General features: G+C 42.7%; 1 protein-coding gene across 5 annotated transcripts in view; it reads left to right on the top strand.

Moving 5' to 3' along the window:
• Window positions 1-16,159, top strand: part of LOC115508859 (mitochondrial intermediate peptidase) — a 156,738-nt gene that overhangs the window by 85,406 nt on the left and 55,173 nt on the right. For 3 of the 5 annotated variants that reach the window (XM_030307882.1, XM_030307892.1, XM_030307874.1), the window contains one exon: window positions 1,648-1,767. In XM_030307882.1, the coding sequence (XP_030163742.1) occupies window positions 1,648-1,767 (120 nt within the window). Of the gene's footprint in view, window positions 1-1,647; window positions 1,768-5,925; window positions 6,528-12,868; window positions 14,743-16,159 lie in introns of those variants that run through there. The other 2 variants (XM_030307899.1, XM_030307905.1) reach the window with 2 other exon arrangements.

Raw genomic sequence — 16,159 nt, 5'->3', positions numbered from 1 at the left:
TTTTTTTTTTTCTGTTGCGCATTGTTTTAAAAATGGGCTCCTGTTTTTTCTGTGGCTCTGAGGTTCTTGGTCCCAGGAGAGCATGACTCGCTGGGTAGGCAGGTAGACTCATCACTCTCAAATTGTTTGGTGAGCAGCAGGTGAGGGTGAGACACACGCGCGTTGCGTTTATTTTGCTCTGCTTTTGTCATTAAAAAAAGTCGTTCCGTACTTACGCCTTTCGTGTGCGGAAGGCATAGCTGTAGGAATGAAACCTCTGAATTCAGATTTGTTTGTAGATTGAGGCCAAAAAAACCCCTCACACCTTAGTGGAGGTTAGAATTTAACTTTCGATTCCTGATAATTTATTCTGTTGGAATATGGACAAGACGTGGGTGAGTAATTTAGGCTCCTCTGATTTTCTCTGCATGATTACTCATTATAGAATATGGAATTGAAAGAGCTGTAGTTAGCTATATGCTTAGATTACCACTTAGAGTGAAGCAATATTTATATTTAGGAGATGTCTATATTTTTCTAGGGGAGGTTTAAGCTTGACTTATAATTTGGAACCATAATTCTATATCTAGAGGAAGCCAAAAGCTGGAGGTCATTTAAATTTTTTCTTTTATCCAAACTAATCCTCAGTTCTTTTAAGTCAACAGCTGCACATTCTCTGCAAATTCCGTTTTCAAGTCAGAAAGATACATATCAGAAACATAATTGTGTGTCAGAATTTTTCCTTTAAAATCAAGCCTTTTCTACTTTCTTGCTTCAGGTGAACTCCACGCAAACACTAGTATTCGAGCCAGATGTCCCGGGGAGAAAGCACTTTTATCTTTACGTTAGGTTTTCTACGTGAGGTTTAGTTTTTCGGAACTTTGTGAGCTGCCCATTTCGCGTGCAAACTAACGCTTTCTTCTCCTGTCGTGTTTCGATGGCCTGTGTCCTCCACTCAGAGGTGAGGGAGCCTTCTCTCCCGGTCACCTCGTCGGCCAGAGCTGCCCGCGCACAGCAGCTGTTTTCTTGGTATCTGCTGACACCAGGTGTGGGAGCTGGCTGGACCCGGGCTCCAGACTCCCCAACAGCTGCGCCAGAATTCTTTGTAACGTCCCTACTCACCCGTCGCAAGAGAGTCGTTCTTCCTTCACCTCGCCCCATCTGTTTAACGTTCCGTCCCTTCTCGTCACAAAACGTGGATTCGGACCATTTCATTTCTCTCATTTAAGATATATCAGGATTCCAGGAAGAAACCACGCAGGATGTATTAGATCCAGAGGGTCACAAGTTGTAACTTTATTATTTTTCTCCTATTTCCAACTATATACTTTGCGTATATCTATAGATCGCAACGGGCCAACTTCCAGTTTTGTGGTCACAAATTTAATTTACTACGTTGTACGTAAAGAGTACCTTATAGATACAGTTCAAAAAATTTTAATATCCTTCATCACGAAGAGGTTGACAGCTTTCCTTTTCATCATTAGCATGGTCTGAATTGTGGTTCAAATTACATTTCAAGCCATATACGTTTATATTTGTGAATGTTACGTATACGTAACTTACATGTACTTCTTATTCTGGTACACTTCTAACACCTTTGGCCCATTGAGTCTTAGATGTAAGGCTGGACTGCCAGAACTAAGTGGACGTTTTCATCTTTCTTAGGTCTTTTATGCCGCCCTGGATCAGATCTACCATGGGAAGCACCCCCTGACGGCATCGACCACAGACATTCTCAGGGAAACCCAGGAGAAATTTTATGGCTTACCATACGTTCCAAATACCGTGAGTCTCGCATTTTGATCCTGCCGTGTGCCATCGAATGGTTCAGCAAGTGTCTCCGTCGGAGGGAGTAGGTTGTGGTCCCTTACCCCTTGCAGAACCTGAAATCGCTACATTTATGCCGAGGTTTTTGTATGGGGCAAATGCTAGCAATTGCCTGGCTCATTTAATATCTCTAGCCATCCATTTATAATGCTTATTTTCTTCCTGCTAGCAATGTGTTTATGGATGCCTGGGAGGTAAGCGGTGAAAAAGGTCATTGGAGTTAGTCTATAGTTCTTTTTTGTCATTTTCCTACAATGAGAAGAATGGTTAGCGATACGAGATGAATGTGATTATCAGCCCCTAATCATTTTCACTGCAAAGGGAATTGACATTTATTGACTACCTTGTTTGCATCAGGGATTATGATAGAAGTTTTGCGTATCTTCTCTCATTTAGTGTGGTCTGTCAGCATAGAAGGCAGGGGTATTGTTACCATTTATTGAGAACGCGGTGCCAGACTCCAGCTGGCTGCTTTGCAAGAGAACCTCTGATTTCACTCTCATAGTGCTTAGGCAGAAAAGAGGCTTTATGGAATCTCATCACTGAAAGATACAAGGGTATATCTGGTTTCAGGTAAGTTGGATCTGGTTAGTGCTTACAAAATACCGTTCGAAAAGTTTCTCTTTCTTTCCATTTCTCAGGCTTGTCCTTCTTGGGGTTCATTTTGTCCTCAGGCAGGCTGCCCTGACTAGGTGGGGCGGTGGCTGCCGGGAGGGCCTGGTTTAGATCGTCCCGGCTTAGCCAGTCTGATAGAGAGCACATTTGGAGGCGCTCTGTGATCTGTACAATGCCGAACACGTGTTGTTACAGTATTGGGTGCCAGCACCCGTGCTAAGAGGCTCGTCAGTGAACCGTAATTGTCCAGGGGATGTTCAGGTCCTGACGCTCAAACATACATTGGAATAGTTCGAATTTACCACACAAGTAAAATAATAGCGTATTTTATCATCATAATACTTGTTATCAATAGTTTTGGTCGTCTGGACGCTTAATCATCTGCTCCAGTATATAATGCTAGGCATACTACGTACCTGTTTTTGACTTTATGTGTAATTTACCGTTCTAATGCTGTGTATTATTGAGCCCTGGATTGTCTGTGTTAGTGAAAATTTGTGGCAATGAGAATATTCATCAGTGGAACAAACCATAACAGTTGCCTAGATTTTATAGCTTTTTCCAGTTTGCAGAACACTGCCCGATTCATGTGCTGTTGTGCTCGTGTGTTTTTTGTGCTCATTTTTTAGTCTTTGCTTAGTTTTATTTATTTTTTATAGTTTGTTTATTTTGAAACAGAGTGTGCACAAGCAGGGGAGGGGCAGAGATGGTGGGGGTGAGGGGGAGAGAGAGGGAGGGAGGGAGAGAGAGAGAGAGAGACAGAGAGAGACAGACAGAGAGAGACAGACAGAGAGAGAGAGAGAGAGAATCCTAAGCAGGCTTTGCACTGTCAGCAGCTCGGAGCCCAACGCTGGTCTTGAACTCACGAACCGTGAGATCATGACCTGAGCTGAAACCAAGAGTCAGATGCTTAACCGACTGAGCCACCCAGGCACCCTATTCTTTGCTTAGTTTACAGATGGATGTGATGTGAACTCCATGTAGTTATAATGTGATCAGTAAGTGATTAAATCATAGGAAGGCAAAAATTAGGAAGCGGGAAGCTTTCTAAAGCTGCAGAACTTGAGCTTGGCCGAGCTGCTTCCTCTGCCTTTCTTTATCTCCAGTTGTATGGTGACGTAGCTGTACCTGTCCTTCGAAGAGAACCCAAACTTCCCTACCGTCCAGATTCCTCTGCGTAATAATGAAATATACAAAGATGAAGTCACAGTGGCAAACAAATTCTGAATCAACTATCAGTAAATTGTTTGAATTTAAAAGAAAGGATAATGTTATTAAGCCCACTATCCTTGTCCTACTTCCTTTTGAGAAAATACAGAGACTTATGTCTTCACTGGGATTGTCTCCCTTGTTCATTGGCAGTAGCTATGGCTCTTTGAGTAAATTGTATTTTGTTTGTTTGTTTGTGTTTTGTTTAGTTTTTAAATTTTATTTTAGACAGGGAGAGAACATGAGCAGGGGAAAGGGACAGAAGGAGAGAGAGAGAATCCGACAAACCATGAGGTCATGATCTGAGCCGATACCAAGAGTCAGACACTCAACTGACTGAGCCACCCAGGCGCCCCAAAGATACTCTTAACTATAGAGAACAAACTGAGAGTTGCTGGAGGTGAGGTGGGAGGAGGAGGGGCTAAATGGGTGATGGACATTAAGGAGGGCACTTACGATGAGCACTGGGTGTTATATGTAAGTGATGAATCACTAAATTCTACTCCTGTTAACTAACTAGAATTTAGTAAAAACTTGGAACATTAAGGGTGCCTGGGTGGCTCAGTCGGTTGGGCATCCGACTTCGGCTCAGGTCATGATCTCACGACTTGTGGGTTCGAGCCCCACGTCGGGCTCTGTGCTGACAGCTCAGGGCCTGGAGCCTGCTTCGGATTCTGTGTCTCCCTCTATCTCTGCCCTTCCCCCACTCACACTCTGTCTCTCTCTCAAAAATAAATAATCGTTAAAAAAAACAAAAACCTCGAAACATAAAAAAATAATAATAACTGGAAGGTTTATAACAGCACTGTTTGTAAAAGTGAAAAAAAAGGAAGAGGTGGGATTCGGGAAAGAACCCAAGTGACTGTCAGTGGGAAAAAATGGATAAATAATTTGTGCCATATTCATTGTCTGGAATTCATGCAGCTGAAACTGAGGGGCACAGATAATGGACTTCTCACAGGTAAACACATAAGCAGTAAAACTCTAACGAAAAGTGAAGGAACAGTAAACACAAAATTCAGAGGGTGCTAACCTCTGGAACAAGGAATGGGATTATACACGTCCTGGAAGTGTCTTGTTTCTTAAACTGGTAGTGCATATAACCTTGATAGTTTTGTCATTCTCCTTATCTTAGTAGTTTATAGAAATAGTAGAAAATTGGTATGTGGAAAAGATTTCTCTACGTTAAGAGGTTATTTTGGCTGCGCCATATGTGGTAAAGAATGGATTTAGGGGGGAACAGTTGGGAAATTTTTCAGGTGCTGGGGTAGAGTGGGTAGCTCGAACCAGGGAAGTGGCTGTGGAGGTGGAAAGATTGAAATGGGTGTGAGAACAGTGTAGAAGGCAGGCTCCATGAGGCGCAGTGGTCGGCTGGACGCGGAGGCCAGGGGGTGGAGAATGAGTGTGAGTTCGTCACGAGCATTGACCCGGGAGGGGGACTTGAGAGCATCCCGCCATGCAGGCTGGAAGAGGGATGGTTTCCCTACAGACTTATCTCTAGGGATGTTTCACTGCAGTGAATCCTTTCATTCCCTCCAATGAAACCATGAGAACAGGAGGATATAATTTGAACACCAACCTACAGAGTATTCATAATATTGATAGAACTGCACAGATTATATGCATGTAATGTGGTCTAAACTTTTAGACGGTGATTACGTATGTGTCTGTATTAGTGTCTCTCCAAGCGCATTAATACCTTGAGAATAAAGTGTCCCATCAGCTACGTTTGAGGAATACTTGTTTAAATAATGTTGAGCGGGCTTCTCAGGATCTGTGATGTGCTAATGAACATTGAGTCTCTCGTGCTTTGTTTGAAAGCTTACTAATGACCACAGAACTCTGCCTGGCTCATTTCTAGACATTAGCCCCGTGTAGATCATGTTTTGGCAAACTCTGCTCTTCTGATACGCGACTATGGAACACGGGCAGCTCCAGCCGTATCCCGCAATAAATAACGGGTGCTTATTTTTCGAGTGAACAGACTTACTACGTCAGCAATTTATTGATACTTACGACCTAGCTCTAGTGCTGTATATAATGTATAGATAAATGTGATTTGTAATTTTCTTGCTATTCTAACAGTAGTTTGCTAGGGGCCCAAAAGCTGGTTGTAAAGAGAGAGCCGTCTTACAGCGTATCCAACGGGCTAGTCTTGTACTATTCGGAGCCTGATGTTTGGTTTTGATATTAATGACCATCTCTTCTCAGAACATTCTGTTCCTAGATGATTGTGTATCACCTCCATTATTTACTCAGAGAGTGGAAGATGCTGCATTTTTATTTTTACAGGATTCCAAGTTTATGTTTTTACACTGTCGCTCATCCCTCTGAAGCAGTTGAGAGGCAGTCATGTCTGGGAGCGTCTGGGTCCAAACCTATCTCTAGCCTTGTGACCGTTCAGTTCTGGCCTTGTGAGTATTTTTCAAGTTCAAAGCATGAACAACTGACTCTGCTGACAGACCGCAGTTTTCCAAGATTTGTTAACGACTCGTTTGTATCTCGCTCGGTTGAACTACCTTTGTGGACTTTGTTGGTGAAGCCGTGTCTCACACGCAGCTATCCTGGGAATAAAAGAATTCTCTGAATAACTCTTGCCACCAGTGAGGCCTTCTTTGTCCTTTAGCACCTCATGTTGAAAACAGTGATGAGTACAGAATAAGAAAGTCCTGAGCACCTGAAAACGTCACAATAAGTATATCTGAGGAGATTGTCTTTCTTGTCCATTCATAATTTAAAGTTTGCTATCTTGAATAAAGCTAAAATATACAAGACTTATTCTAGGAAAGCACTTACTGGGATTGAATGACATGTTGATATCTGCTCATTATTCTTGTTAGAACAAACACCAACAAAGAATGTGAAAAGAAAGGACGCCTGGGTGGCTCAGTCGGTTGAGCATCCAACTCTTGATTTTGGCTCAGGTCATGATCCCAGGGTCGAGGGATCGAGTCCCATATCAGGCTCCATGCTGACAGTGGAGCCTAAGATATTCCCTCCCTCCCTCCCTCCCTCTCTCTCTCTCTCTCTCTCCCCCTCCCCCCTCCCCTCCTGCCTCCCTCCCTCCCTCCCCCCCTCTCTGTCTCCCTCCCCCTCCCTCTGCCCCTCTCCTCTGCTCATGCTCTCTCTCTCTCTCTCTCTAAAAAAAAAAAAAATTTAGGGGGGTGCCTGGGTGGCTCAGTTAAGCGTCCGACTCTTGATTTTGGCTCAGGTCATTTTCTCATAGTTTCATGAGTTCTAGTCCCATGTCGGGCTCTGCACTGACAGCACACAGAGCCTGCTTGAAATTCTCCATTTCTCTCTGCCCCTCCCCTGCTTGCGCTCTCTCTTTCTAAAATAAAAAAAAAAAAAAATTTGGTTAAAATTAGTTTTAGTTAAAATTGATTTTTAGTTAAAATACAGATACAGATGGAACTATAAGCTATGATCACAGACTACACTGAGCAGGGAGAATTTGCTGAGTAAGATGAAGGGACATTTAGAAGACGACTGAGGGGAATATTTAAGCAGTGGGCACACAGTGGGTCAGCCAGTGTGGTTGGAGACGATCTTCTCGTTGGAACAGCCTTTTGTTCCCTAATGTTTGTTTATTTTTGAGAGAGAGAGAGAGACAGAGGCAGAGCACAAGTGGAGGAGGGCCAGAGAGAGAGGGAGACACAGAATCCAAAGCAGGCTCCAGGCTCTGAGCCGTCGGCACAGAGCCCGATGCGGGGCTGGAACTCACGACCTGTGGGACAATGCCCTGAGCCGAAGTCGTACGCTTAACCGACTGCGCCACCCAGACCACGCCCCCCCCCCCCGACCCCGAACAGCGTTTTTTCAAGTACCAGCAAAAACCAAAATTTTAAACGTACTATTTTCCGTTTCTGCTACTATTAAAACAGTATAATGCTCTGCTCTTTTCTATTATTTTAGGGTTACGTTGACTGTAGTAGCTTAGAACATGCTTTATAGAACAGCTATTTTGGGTGTGTGTGCTGCATTCCCAAATAAACAGACTAATAAATGGACTTTTAGCATACAGTTTATGTGCAATTTGAGGGCTTCCCTTCCTGAAATTGCTCAATTTCTAGAGCAGATTCTTACCCTGACATTGCTGCTGTCGTGACAATACGTGCAAAGGAAAGTAACCTGTAATTTACCGGTTGGGAGATGGTGTGCAACCAATGGTAAACCCACTTGTTCGCACAACGGGCTCATCCCAGCCGAACTTTCAAACTGACCTCTTAACCATGTGGAAGGACATGAAATCAACATAGTGGGAGAGTACAGAGAGATTTTGAGAGTACTTTTACTGTGTTTATTTTACTGTATGGAGTTGTTTTTTTTTTAAGTCTCAAAAAGAAGAAAAATAAGCAGAAACACAATGAGAAAACGGCCTTGCTACACACGGTTTGGGTGTGAAGACTGATTTATTGCCATTAGAGTTCATTCTCTTTCCTGTTTACTTGATAGGCAGTCTCGAAGGGCTTCTTTCTTCAAAATAAGTAAGTGAGTCGGTATATTTGTGTAGAAATCCCTGTGGATAGCGGACACTTGTGCGTTCAGATTAAAAATCATGTTTAAAAATGTCCAATTTTTGAACTTCAGAAGTTACTTCAGAAGTTTTTAGAGGAGATTACATAATTTTAATTTAAAATTGTATTACAGCTTAGTGACCTCACATAGACTCAAGTGTTCATGATTTTATTTTAAAAGCTTTAATTTTTAGAAAAATTGGTAAATCGTGACAGTAAGAAATAATAGCGCTCGTAAGTGATTTCCACCATCTCGATTAAAATGGCAGTCACATTTTTTTTCCAGTTACTTTTAAAGTAAGGCCGATAAGAGAAACTGATCATATGGGAGGCTTTATTTAGAAATCTGAGGTCTGCTTTCGACCTGTTCTTAACCTCACACCTGTTCAGAGGTTGGTTTAAAGAATGGCATAAAGGTCTCTCTTTTTAATGTGGGGGAAAAAAAAATACTACCCGACAACAATAGAAGTAGAGCCCCTGAGTGGTTGAAAGTCCATCATTCTCTCTCCAGAGACTTCAACCTCATTTATTTAATAAAAATCTTCATTCCTCCTATTTAGTTTTTTTCTTCTTCTTCCTGGGGAAGCAGTTCTATTTCCTCCCTTTTCTTACGCACTAGCTCTTTTGCAAGTGGAAAAACAGTTCCAGAAAGCGAAGGTATTAGCCAGGTATCACACTAGTTTGGAGTATTTGATGTTGCTAAGCAAATGTTAGATTAAACAAAACAATATTTATTTTTTGCTTATCTGGAATACAAAGACCATGTGGTGCGTATCTAAAAAAAACCCTAAGTAGTTAATTGCATGTTAAATTCCTTTCCTCTTTGGCTGCATAAACAACTGAGAAAATATTTACCTTCTCTGTCATGCTAGATTTATTTACGACTTTGTAACTAAAACACAGAAGTGTTATAAATTGAAACTTTAATCTCATGATTGACTCATTTTCTAAAAATTTATATGGTTTCAGTCTGTGGGACAGCTGCAACTCTAGATTTCACTGATTTAAAACACGGGGAAATTATAGGACTACCCGGGTTGTTTTTATAATAGAGCTCTTTGGGCCAAGTCACCGGCTTTCATTTTTGTCTTGGTTTTCACGAATAGAGCTATACTTTTTTTGTTTTTTTTTTAACCCCCTGCAAATTTACACGCGTTAGATATAATGAAATGAAAATCCAGGATATTAGGAGTTTTTCCTAGAGCAAGTAAACTGTATATTTTAAATGATGCACATGTGTCTTTTAGATTTTAGGCAGTTTACGTTTCAGGAAGTGGCTTCTCTGGTGATTCTCTAAGTAAATTATGTTCTCATCCATGGCAAATATGAGCTGTGAGCAGGACGCGGGGACCTCGCTATTATTCATGGAATGACAGTACCCAGAGGGGCTTGCTACAATGTCTTTTTACCTCTGTGCCTTGTGACCAACAGAGAAGCCAAGGGCAACATTAGTAAGGTAAGGAAGGCTCCCCTTGAGTGATATTAATTTTACGTTTTAATTATATTTTGAGTAGGAGTATATGCACATGCCTGAAAACCGTAAGATGTAAAAACGTGAAAGGGTCCATGTGTAACGTCCCTCCTGTGCTCCCGTCCCCCTGGCCCTCCGCCTCTGTCCATAGGGGTCCCTGGTGTTCCTGTTGTCTCTCACATACTGACCTGGAGTGGAAATCACTTCTGTGAGATATAAAGATACATCGAATCCGCAGTCTCGGTGACGACCTTCCCTCACCGCGTCTCCTGCCCCGTCTCCCAGATGGGTGGACGCTAGCCTGGGCAGTTACAGTTCTCTTAACGAGTGTCCCCTGACCGACTTTCCCTCTCTCAAATCCACACAGCTATCTGGGAGATCTTTTCTAAATGCACATTCGCTTATAACACCCCTTCCCTTAAAACCCCTCAGTGCCTTCCACTGCTCTTGAGCCAAAGGCCGAAGACCTTTGCCGCCCACGTGTTCCCGCGGGGCCTGGTCAGCCCAGCCTTGTCCAGCTGAACACAGCCTCCTTTCTTTGGCTCCAGGTTCTTGGCACTCACTTCCCTCTGCCTGGAGCACTTTCTCCTGTCTTCTCACTCTGTTCCGCTGGGAATGCCACTCCCCCAGAGCTCGCCGGTTCCTCTGTCGCACACCCTCACAGAACCCAGTTCTTTCCCTGCGTGTCGACCATCCCGGTTCCTGATTTCTCGAGGTCATTTGGTTGCTTTCTGTCTTCCCGAGGGGAGTGACATTCACATAGCAGCAGGGCCCATTTCTGATCCGTTCATTATTCCTTCAGGTCACTTGTGCGTGGTAGTGCCCAACAAAGGTTAATAGAAGGTGTTTTGTTTTGTTACCGTCTTACTGAGGCAGAACTTACGTGAGATACACAAATCTTAGTACACGGCTCCAGGAAATTTTACATCGGTGTATACCTGTCTCATTGCTACCCAGGTCAAGATATACACCGTTTTCAGCACCTGCTTTTAGGAGGCCCCTGCAACCTGCCAGTCAATATTCCTTCAATATACCTTCCCCACAAGGTAACCACCAGCTTTGCCTGTTTCAAACCTGAGCTAAGTACCACCGTGTGTTAGGTACGCTTTTGAGCGTAGCGTCTTCTATACGGCATCGTGTCTGTGAGATCCATGCATCTTGTTGCGTGGTTTAGTGACCTCTTCTTTTCCATTGCTTTGAAGTATTCCATTTTTTTTTAAACGTTTATTTTTGAGACAGAGACAGAGCATGAACGGGGGAGGGGCAGAGAGAGGGAGACACAGAATCCGAAACAGGCTCCAGGCTCCGAGCTGTCAGCACAGAGCCCGACGCGGGGCTCGAACTCACGGACTGCGAGATCGTGACCTGAGCTGAAGTCGGCCGCTTAACCGACTGAGCCACCCAGGCGCCCCGAACTATTCCATTTTTAATATGCCACAATGTACTAATGTGTTCCACTATTGACTGACGTTTGAGTTATTTCCCTTCTGGGGTTATTGTGAATAAAGTTCCTGCGAATATTCACGTATATATCTTTTGATGGACGCAAGCAGTCATGTCTGTTGAGTATATAGCTAGGAGTAATTTGGGGTATACTTTAGCTTTACTGCAGCTCTCGCCAAACGGTTTTTCAAAATAATTCTCCGGGGTTTGCACGCCAACAGGCAATGTTTGGATGCACCGTTTGTTCCACGTCCTGTCCAATACTTGATATTGTCAGTCCTTTTAATTTTAGCCACTTTGGGAGGATGGAGCCCTATCACGTTGTGGTTTTAATGTGTACTTTTCTCATGACTAAGAACTCCAGGCACTTCTTCGTATGTTTATGGGCCGCTTGAATGTCCTCTTTGTGTAAGGATTTTGGCTCGGATGTGGATGAGTAGGAAGCCATCTGAAGGTTTCAGGTAGAGGTCAGATAGAATTTGGAGTATAAGAGAGGGAGAAGAGTCAAGAGTGATTGCGAGGGTTTTGGCCCAAGTGGCCGAAAGGAAAGCGTTGCCTTTAACATGGAGAGGAGACTGTGGGAAGGCTAGGTCCTTGGGGCAATCAGGAAACCAGTTTTAGGAATACTAAGTATGAGATGCCACTGGTCAAACAAGAGAAGTTGTCACGTAGGCTGGTGGATATACAAGTCCAAAGTTCAGAGGAGCAGTCTGTGCTGGAGGTAGGGATTTGCAGTTATCCACACATAGATTATATCAAAGCCAACGGACTGGGTGAGATCACCCTGAGGAGTGATGAGCCCTGGGCCATCATTTAAAGGGCTGGAAAATGAGGAAGGACCAACAAAGAAGGAGAGAGAGAAACCAATGAGTTAGGAGGGAAATGTAAGAGCATGCTGTCCTGGAAACCAGTGGTCTCATTTGGAATGTATGGCAGTTGGACGGGGTAAGCTCAAAACCAGTCGTACTGAAGAACCTGGGAGTTGATGAACGGGGAGTAGGAAATGTGACACGGGTTCACATTAGTTTGGAAATGGACGGGCAGCGTTTCTGTTTATTTGTTCCTGGGACTCTGCGTGGGGGTGGGGCCGGGATGCCCATTCACTTTCGTACTGAAGCTAAGAAGCTTTCCAAACTTTGGAGTTGTGTTATAGGGACAGAAGAGGGAAGATTAAGTAATTTACCCAAGATGTTCCAAGCAAGAGTAGTGTACATGTTGCGTCACTTTACGCATATTTACTGTCGTGAAATAAATACCAGATGGAGCCAACACTTAAATAGAAAAAAATAAGCCATTATCTGCCTCCTTTTAGCTGCTCTTATCTTCTCTTTCGTTTAGAGAAGGATAGTAGGTTAAAAAGAGATGGAAGAAATTACAAATGAAAATACAGATGAATGGATTTGACCACAAAAATTTTAATTTCTCTCAGGAAATATGAATAAAATTCACAGACAAGCATACTGGTTTTCAAAAATTGCAACACTTAATGACAAATGGTTTATATTGTTGCTGCATAAAGAGCGCATACAAATACAAATAAAAAACGGGCAGAACAACAACAACAAAATCCCGACACTCCCCCCAAAGGGAAATAGGCATAGAAGTCAGTCACAAAAGAAGACAATGCAAATAGTTAATATAGATCTACAAAAAATTGTTTGACTTTCTTGGTGCGCAAAAGTATGCAAATGGAAATAACAGCAAATGACACGTTCACTTATCATATGACTCCATATTCTATTAAAAGACAACACTAGTGATTGTATTGATACACCGATGTAGATATTTTTATTTTTGTTTCTAGGAGGAGGAATGGGTTTGGCAGGAGGGATCAAGAACATGGAAGTCTACAAAAGCCATTAATGTAGCACTGAGGAATTTATTCTGAAGATATACATAGAAAACCCAATAAAGCTGGACACCTGATAATTAGCACATCTACAAGAAATTGGAGTCCAACATTGGAGGAAAGGTTAAGCAAACCGTATTGTACGCTGTGCTTGTCATTAGGCCTGCCCACTTAGCACTGCGCTATCTCTGACATGCGGTAGAATTGCACATCTTTGCTCTGTGCAGTTAGTTGTGGCCACGTGACTTGATCTGGCCAAAGAAATCGGGCAGAAGTGATGGGGCTCATTGCTGGGCTGCAGCAGTTAAGAGCCACTGCGCACTTGTCCACATTTCCTCCCTGTTGGCCCAGCAACCAATGACCTTCCGGGTGGTGGAGACTTCAGAAAGCCTGGGTGCCTAAGTGCTGCTGACGTGACAGGAGTCCGCTCACCCGAGAGAGATGTGTCGTCTGCTCAAGGAACAGATCTTTGCTGTTGGAAGCCACTGAGACTGTAGGATTCATGTTACTGTCATCGTCACTTAGTATATCCTGACTCATAGAGGCCACACGATGAAATAATATACAGCCGTTAACGTTCACAAAGATTTCTTAATATCAGGTTAGTGAAAAGTATCTAATAAAATCATAGATAGTGTGATTTTTGTCTTTTGAAAACCGAAGGGAGCTTTCACATTAACAACTGTTTATCACAGTCACGGATTACGGGTGAGTGTCAATTTCCTTTTTGTATTTTTCATTCCGATTTTTCTTTAAGGAGCACAGACTCCTTGTAAAGTTGGAAGGGCAGACATGCACACACACAGACACACATAGCTTCAGTTGGCTTCCAGTGACACAGGCATTCACTCAGTTCTTTCTGTGCCATTGAAGACATAAAGGCCATTGAAATGTCAGTGACCATATGGCCCTTCCTTTCCTCAGAGCCCAGCTGAGATGAAGGAGCAGGGCTGAGCCTGGATTAGGTTCAGAAGAGAAGCTCCTTCTCCCCATGGCTTGAGTTCTGGATATAAAATTCACCACACCTGAGCCTGAATACTTTCCCTCCCTTCTTCGAGAGATCTTGGAGGTTGGGAATGCAGACTCTCTTGTCCCAGAAAAGGTACATTCTAAAAGAGATGACTTTCGAGGTGATGCCCAGCGTCTTCACAGCACCGAGCAGTTTTTCACTGCAGGGTACTGTGCGAAAGTACCATGGCAGAGAACGTAAAAGAGAGAGAAAGTGTGTTCTTCACCTGGACAAAAGTTACACGGACGTTAATAAATGAAAATGAATGGATTTCTTTGCAACCGAGTCCGTAATGTGATTCTCTTACTTTCCCAGATCACCTTGAAGTCCCAGGTGTCTTTACTAGGATTAAATTCAATCCTCGATAAAACGTAGTTTAGACTTGGCTCATTCTTGTTCATCATCTTCCAAGGGCCTTTCTTGCTGTGTGCCAGGCACAATGTGTTGATCCTACGTGCAGAGCAGACAGTAGGCTGGACTCCTATCTACGTGCCAAACTGAGGCCTCCCCCGCGCCCGCCCCTTGCGTTTTCCCAGGCTCCGTCTGGTATTCACCCTTTCTCCTCTTGCTCTGAGACTGTGCCCCAGAACCCTAACTCCTATCCCTAGCTCTTGTTCAAGGTTCTGAACCCAGTTTTCGATATTGTAGAAGAACTACAGTTAAAAATGGATGTATATGTCTTGTCCGTTTGACTATTGTAGCCTTAAAATAAATCCCTAAGGGTGAAATTGCGTAACTAGAAGATACGTGTAGAGTTTATGTTCTGGTACGCGTCGCAAAGTTAAAATCCAGATGGCTTTTCCTTGATGACCCCAGTTATGGATTTGATTTTAGTTTTTGCCAGTCTGATAGACCACACATACTTTAATTTATTTCTGCTTGCAATTCTTTTATTACTGGTGAAACCGACAGCTTCCCCTGTGGTGTCTTGCCATCCAGTAGGAATTGAATTTTGTCTATTTTTGTCATTTTCCCATCTTTACGTTCATCTTTTTGTTACTCGTTTTCATAGGGTCGTCAGCCTTTTAGTCTTTTTGTCATAATTTTGTCCTCCCATTTTGTTATTTATCTTTCAGCTTCTTTTATGATTTTTTTTTTTTAACACTTAGAAGGTTTTATGTTTGTTACTTAGCTTGATGGCAATAAATGTTGTTTTGAGTTAAATCTTTTAGACTTTTCTTTCAGTTTTTTTGTCAGCCTTCAAGAGAGCTTTCTGGCCTAACTGCATTCAACTTTCTGTCCACATTTTCTTCTCGTACTCTTGTGGTTTTGTTTTTCATGTTTCAATCTTTGACTGTTTAAGTTTGTGGCAGTGTTAAGGGATGAGATTGGAACTGGCTTTCGTTTCTCTAGTTGGTTTTTGAATAACCCGTTTTTCCCTACTGACTTGAAAAGATGCCCTCTGTGAGATGCGAAGTTTTCCTGCACGACAAGGTTTGTTGCTAGGCTTTCCATTTCAGGGGTTCTTGCCCAGACTGGATAATCATTTGTGGAAGTTTGGGTGTTTGTTGTTGGTTGTTTATTAATAGAGATGCCTTTGTTCCTCTGTTTACGTCATCTACCTATTCCCGTCACCATGTTGCACATTTATAACATTCTTACTGGAAGTCCCTCCTGTATCTTATTACATGAATTCCTGTTTTAAGATTTTTTTTCTGTTGTGAATGGATATTATATATCCCCCAGCACCTTTTTCCAGCTAGTCTCCATTGGTACATAGAAGTTATTTATTTTCGTTTTTTACTTTTGTGGCTGACAGTCTTGATGAACAACTGACTGTTTTCAATACTTATTTATCAGGTTTTAGGGATTTTCCAGATATGTTTCTATATATGTTTATCTATTTATCTACATCTATATAGATATAGACAGATACACATACAGATACATATTTATATAGATACATATCCCACAGCACACGTAAGTAATATTTTTGCCGCCCCTTTCCAATTTTTATGTGTCCGTGTGTCCTTGACTGGTGCGGTGGCTGAACTTTCAAAATAATGCTAAATAATAATAGGGAAGTTGAGCATACTTGTTTGGTTTATGGTTTTAACGAAATGTTTTAGGTTTCACCTGCGATTTGAAAGAGGGCCAGAGCATGTGAGGGCCAAAGAAAAGAATACTCCAGGATAGTCACATCTTCAGATTACAAAGGTAGGAGTGAGAAGGTTCTGTGAGGAAGTAGGAGGTCCGCAGCTGAGGTTCTGTGTAGGGGAAGGAGTCTGAGTGAAGGC

The sequence above is a fragment of the Lynx canadensis genome, chromosome A1, assembly GCF_007474595.2.
Source record: "Lynx canadensis isolate LIC74 chromosome A1, mLynCan4.pri.v2, whole genome shotgun sequence".
NCBI lineage: Eukaryota > Metazoa > Chordata > Mammalia > Carnivora > Felidae > Lynx > Lynx canadensis.
This window is presented reverse-complemented; position numbering and strand designations above follow the sequence as displayed.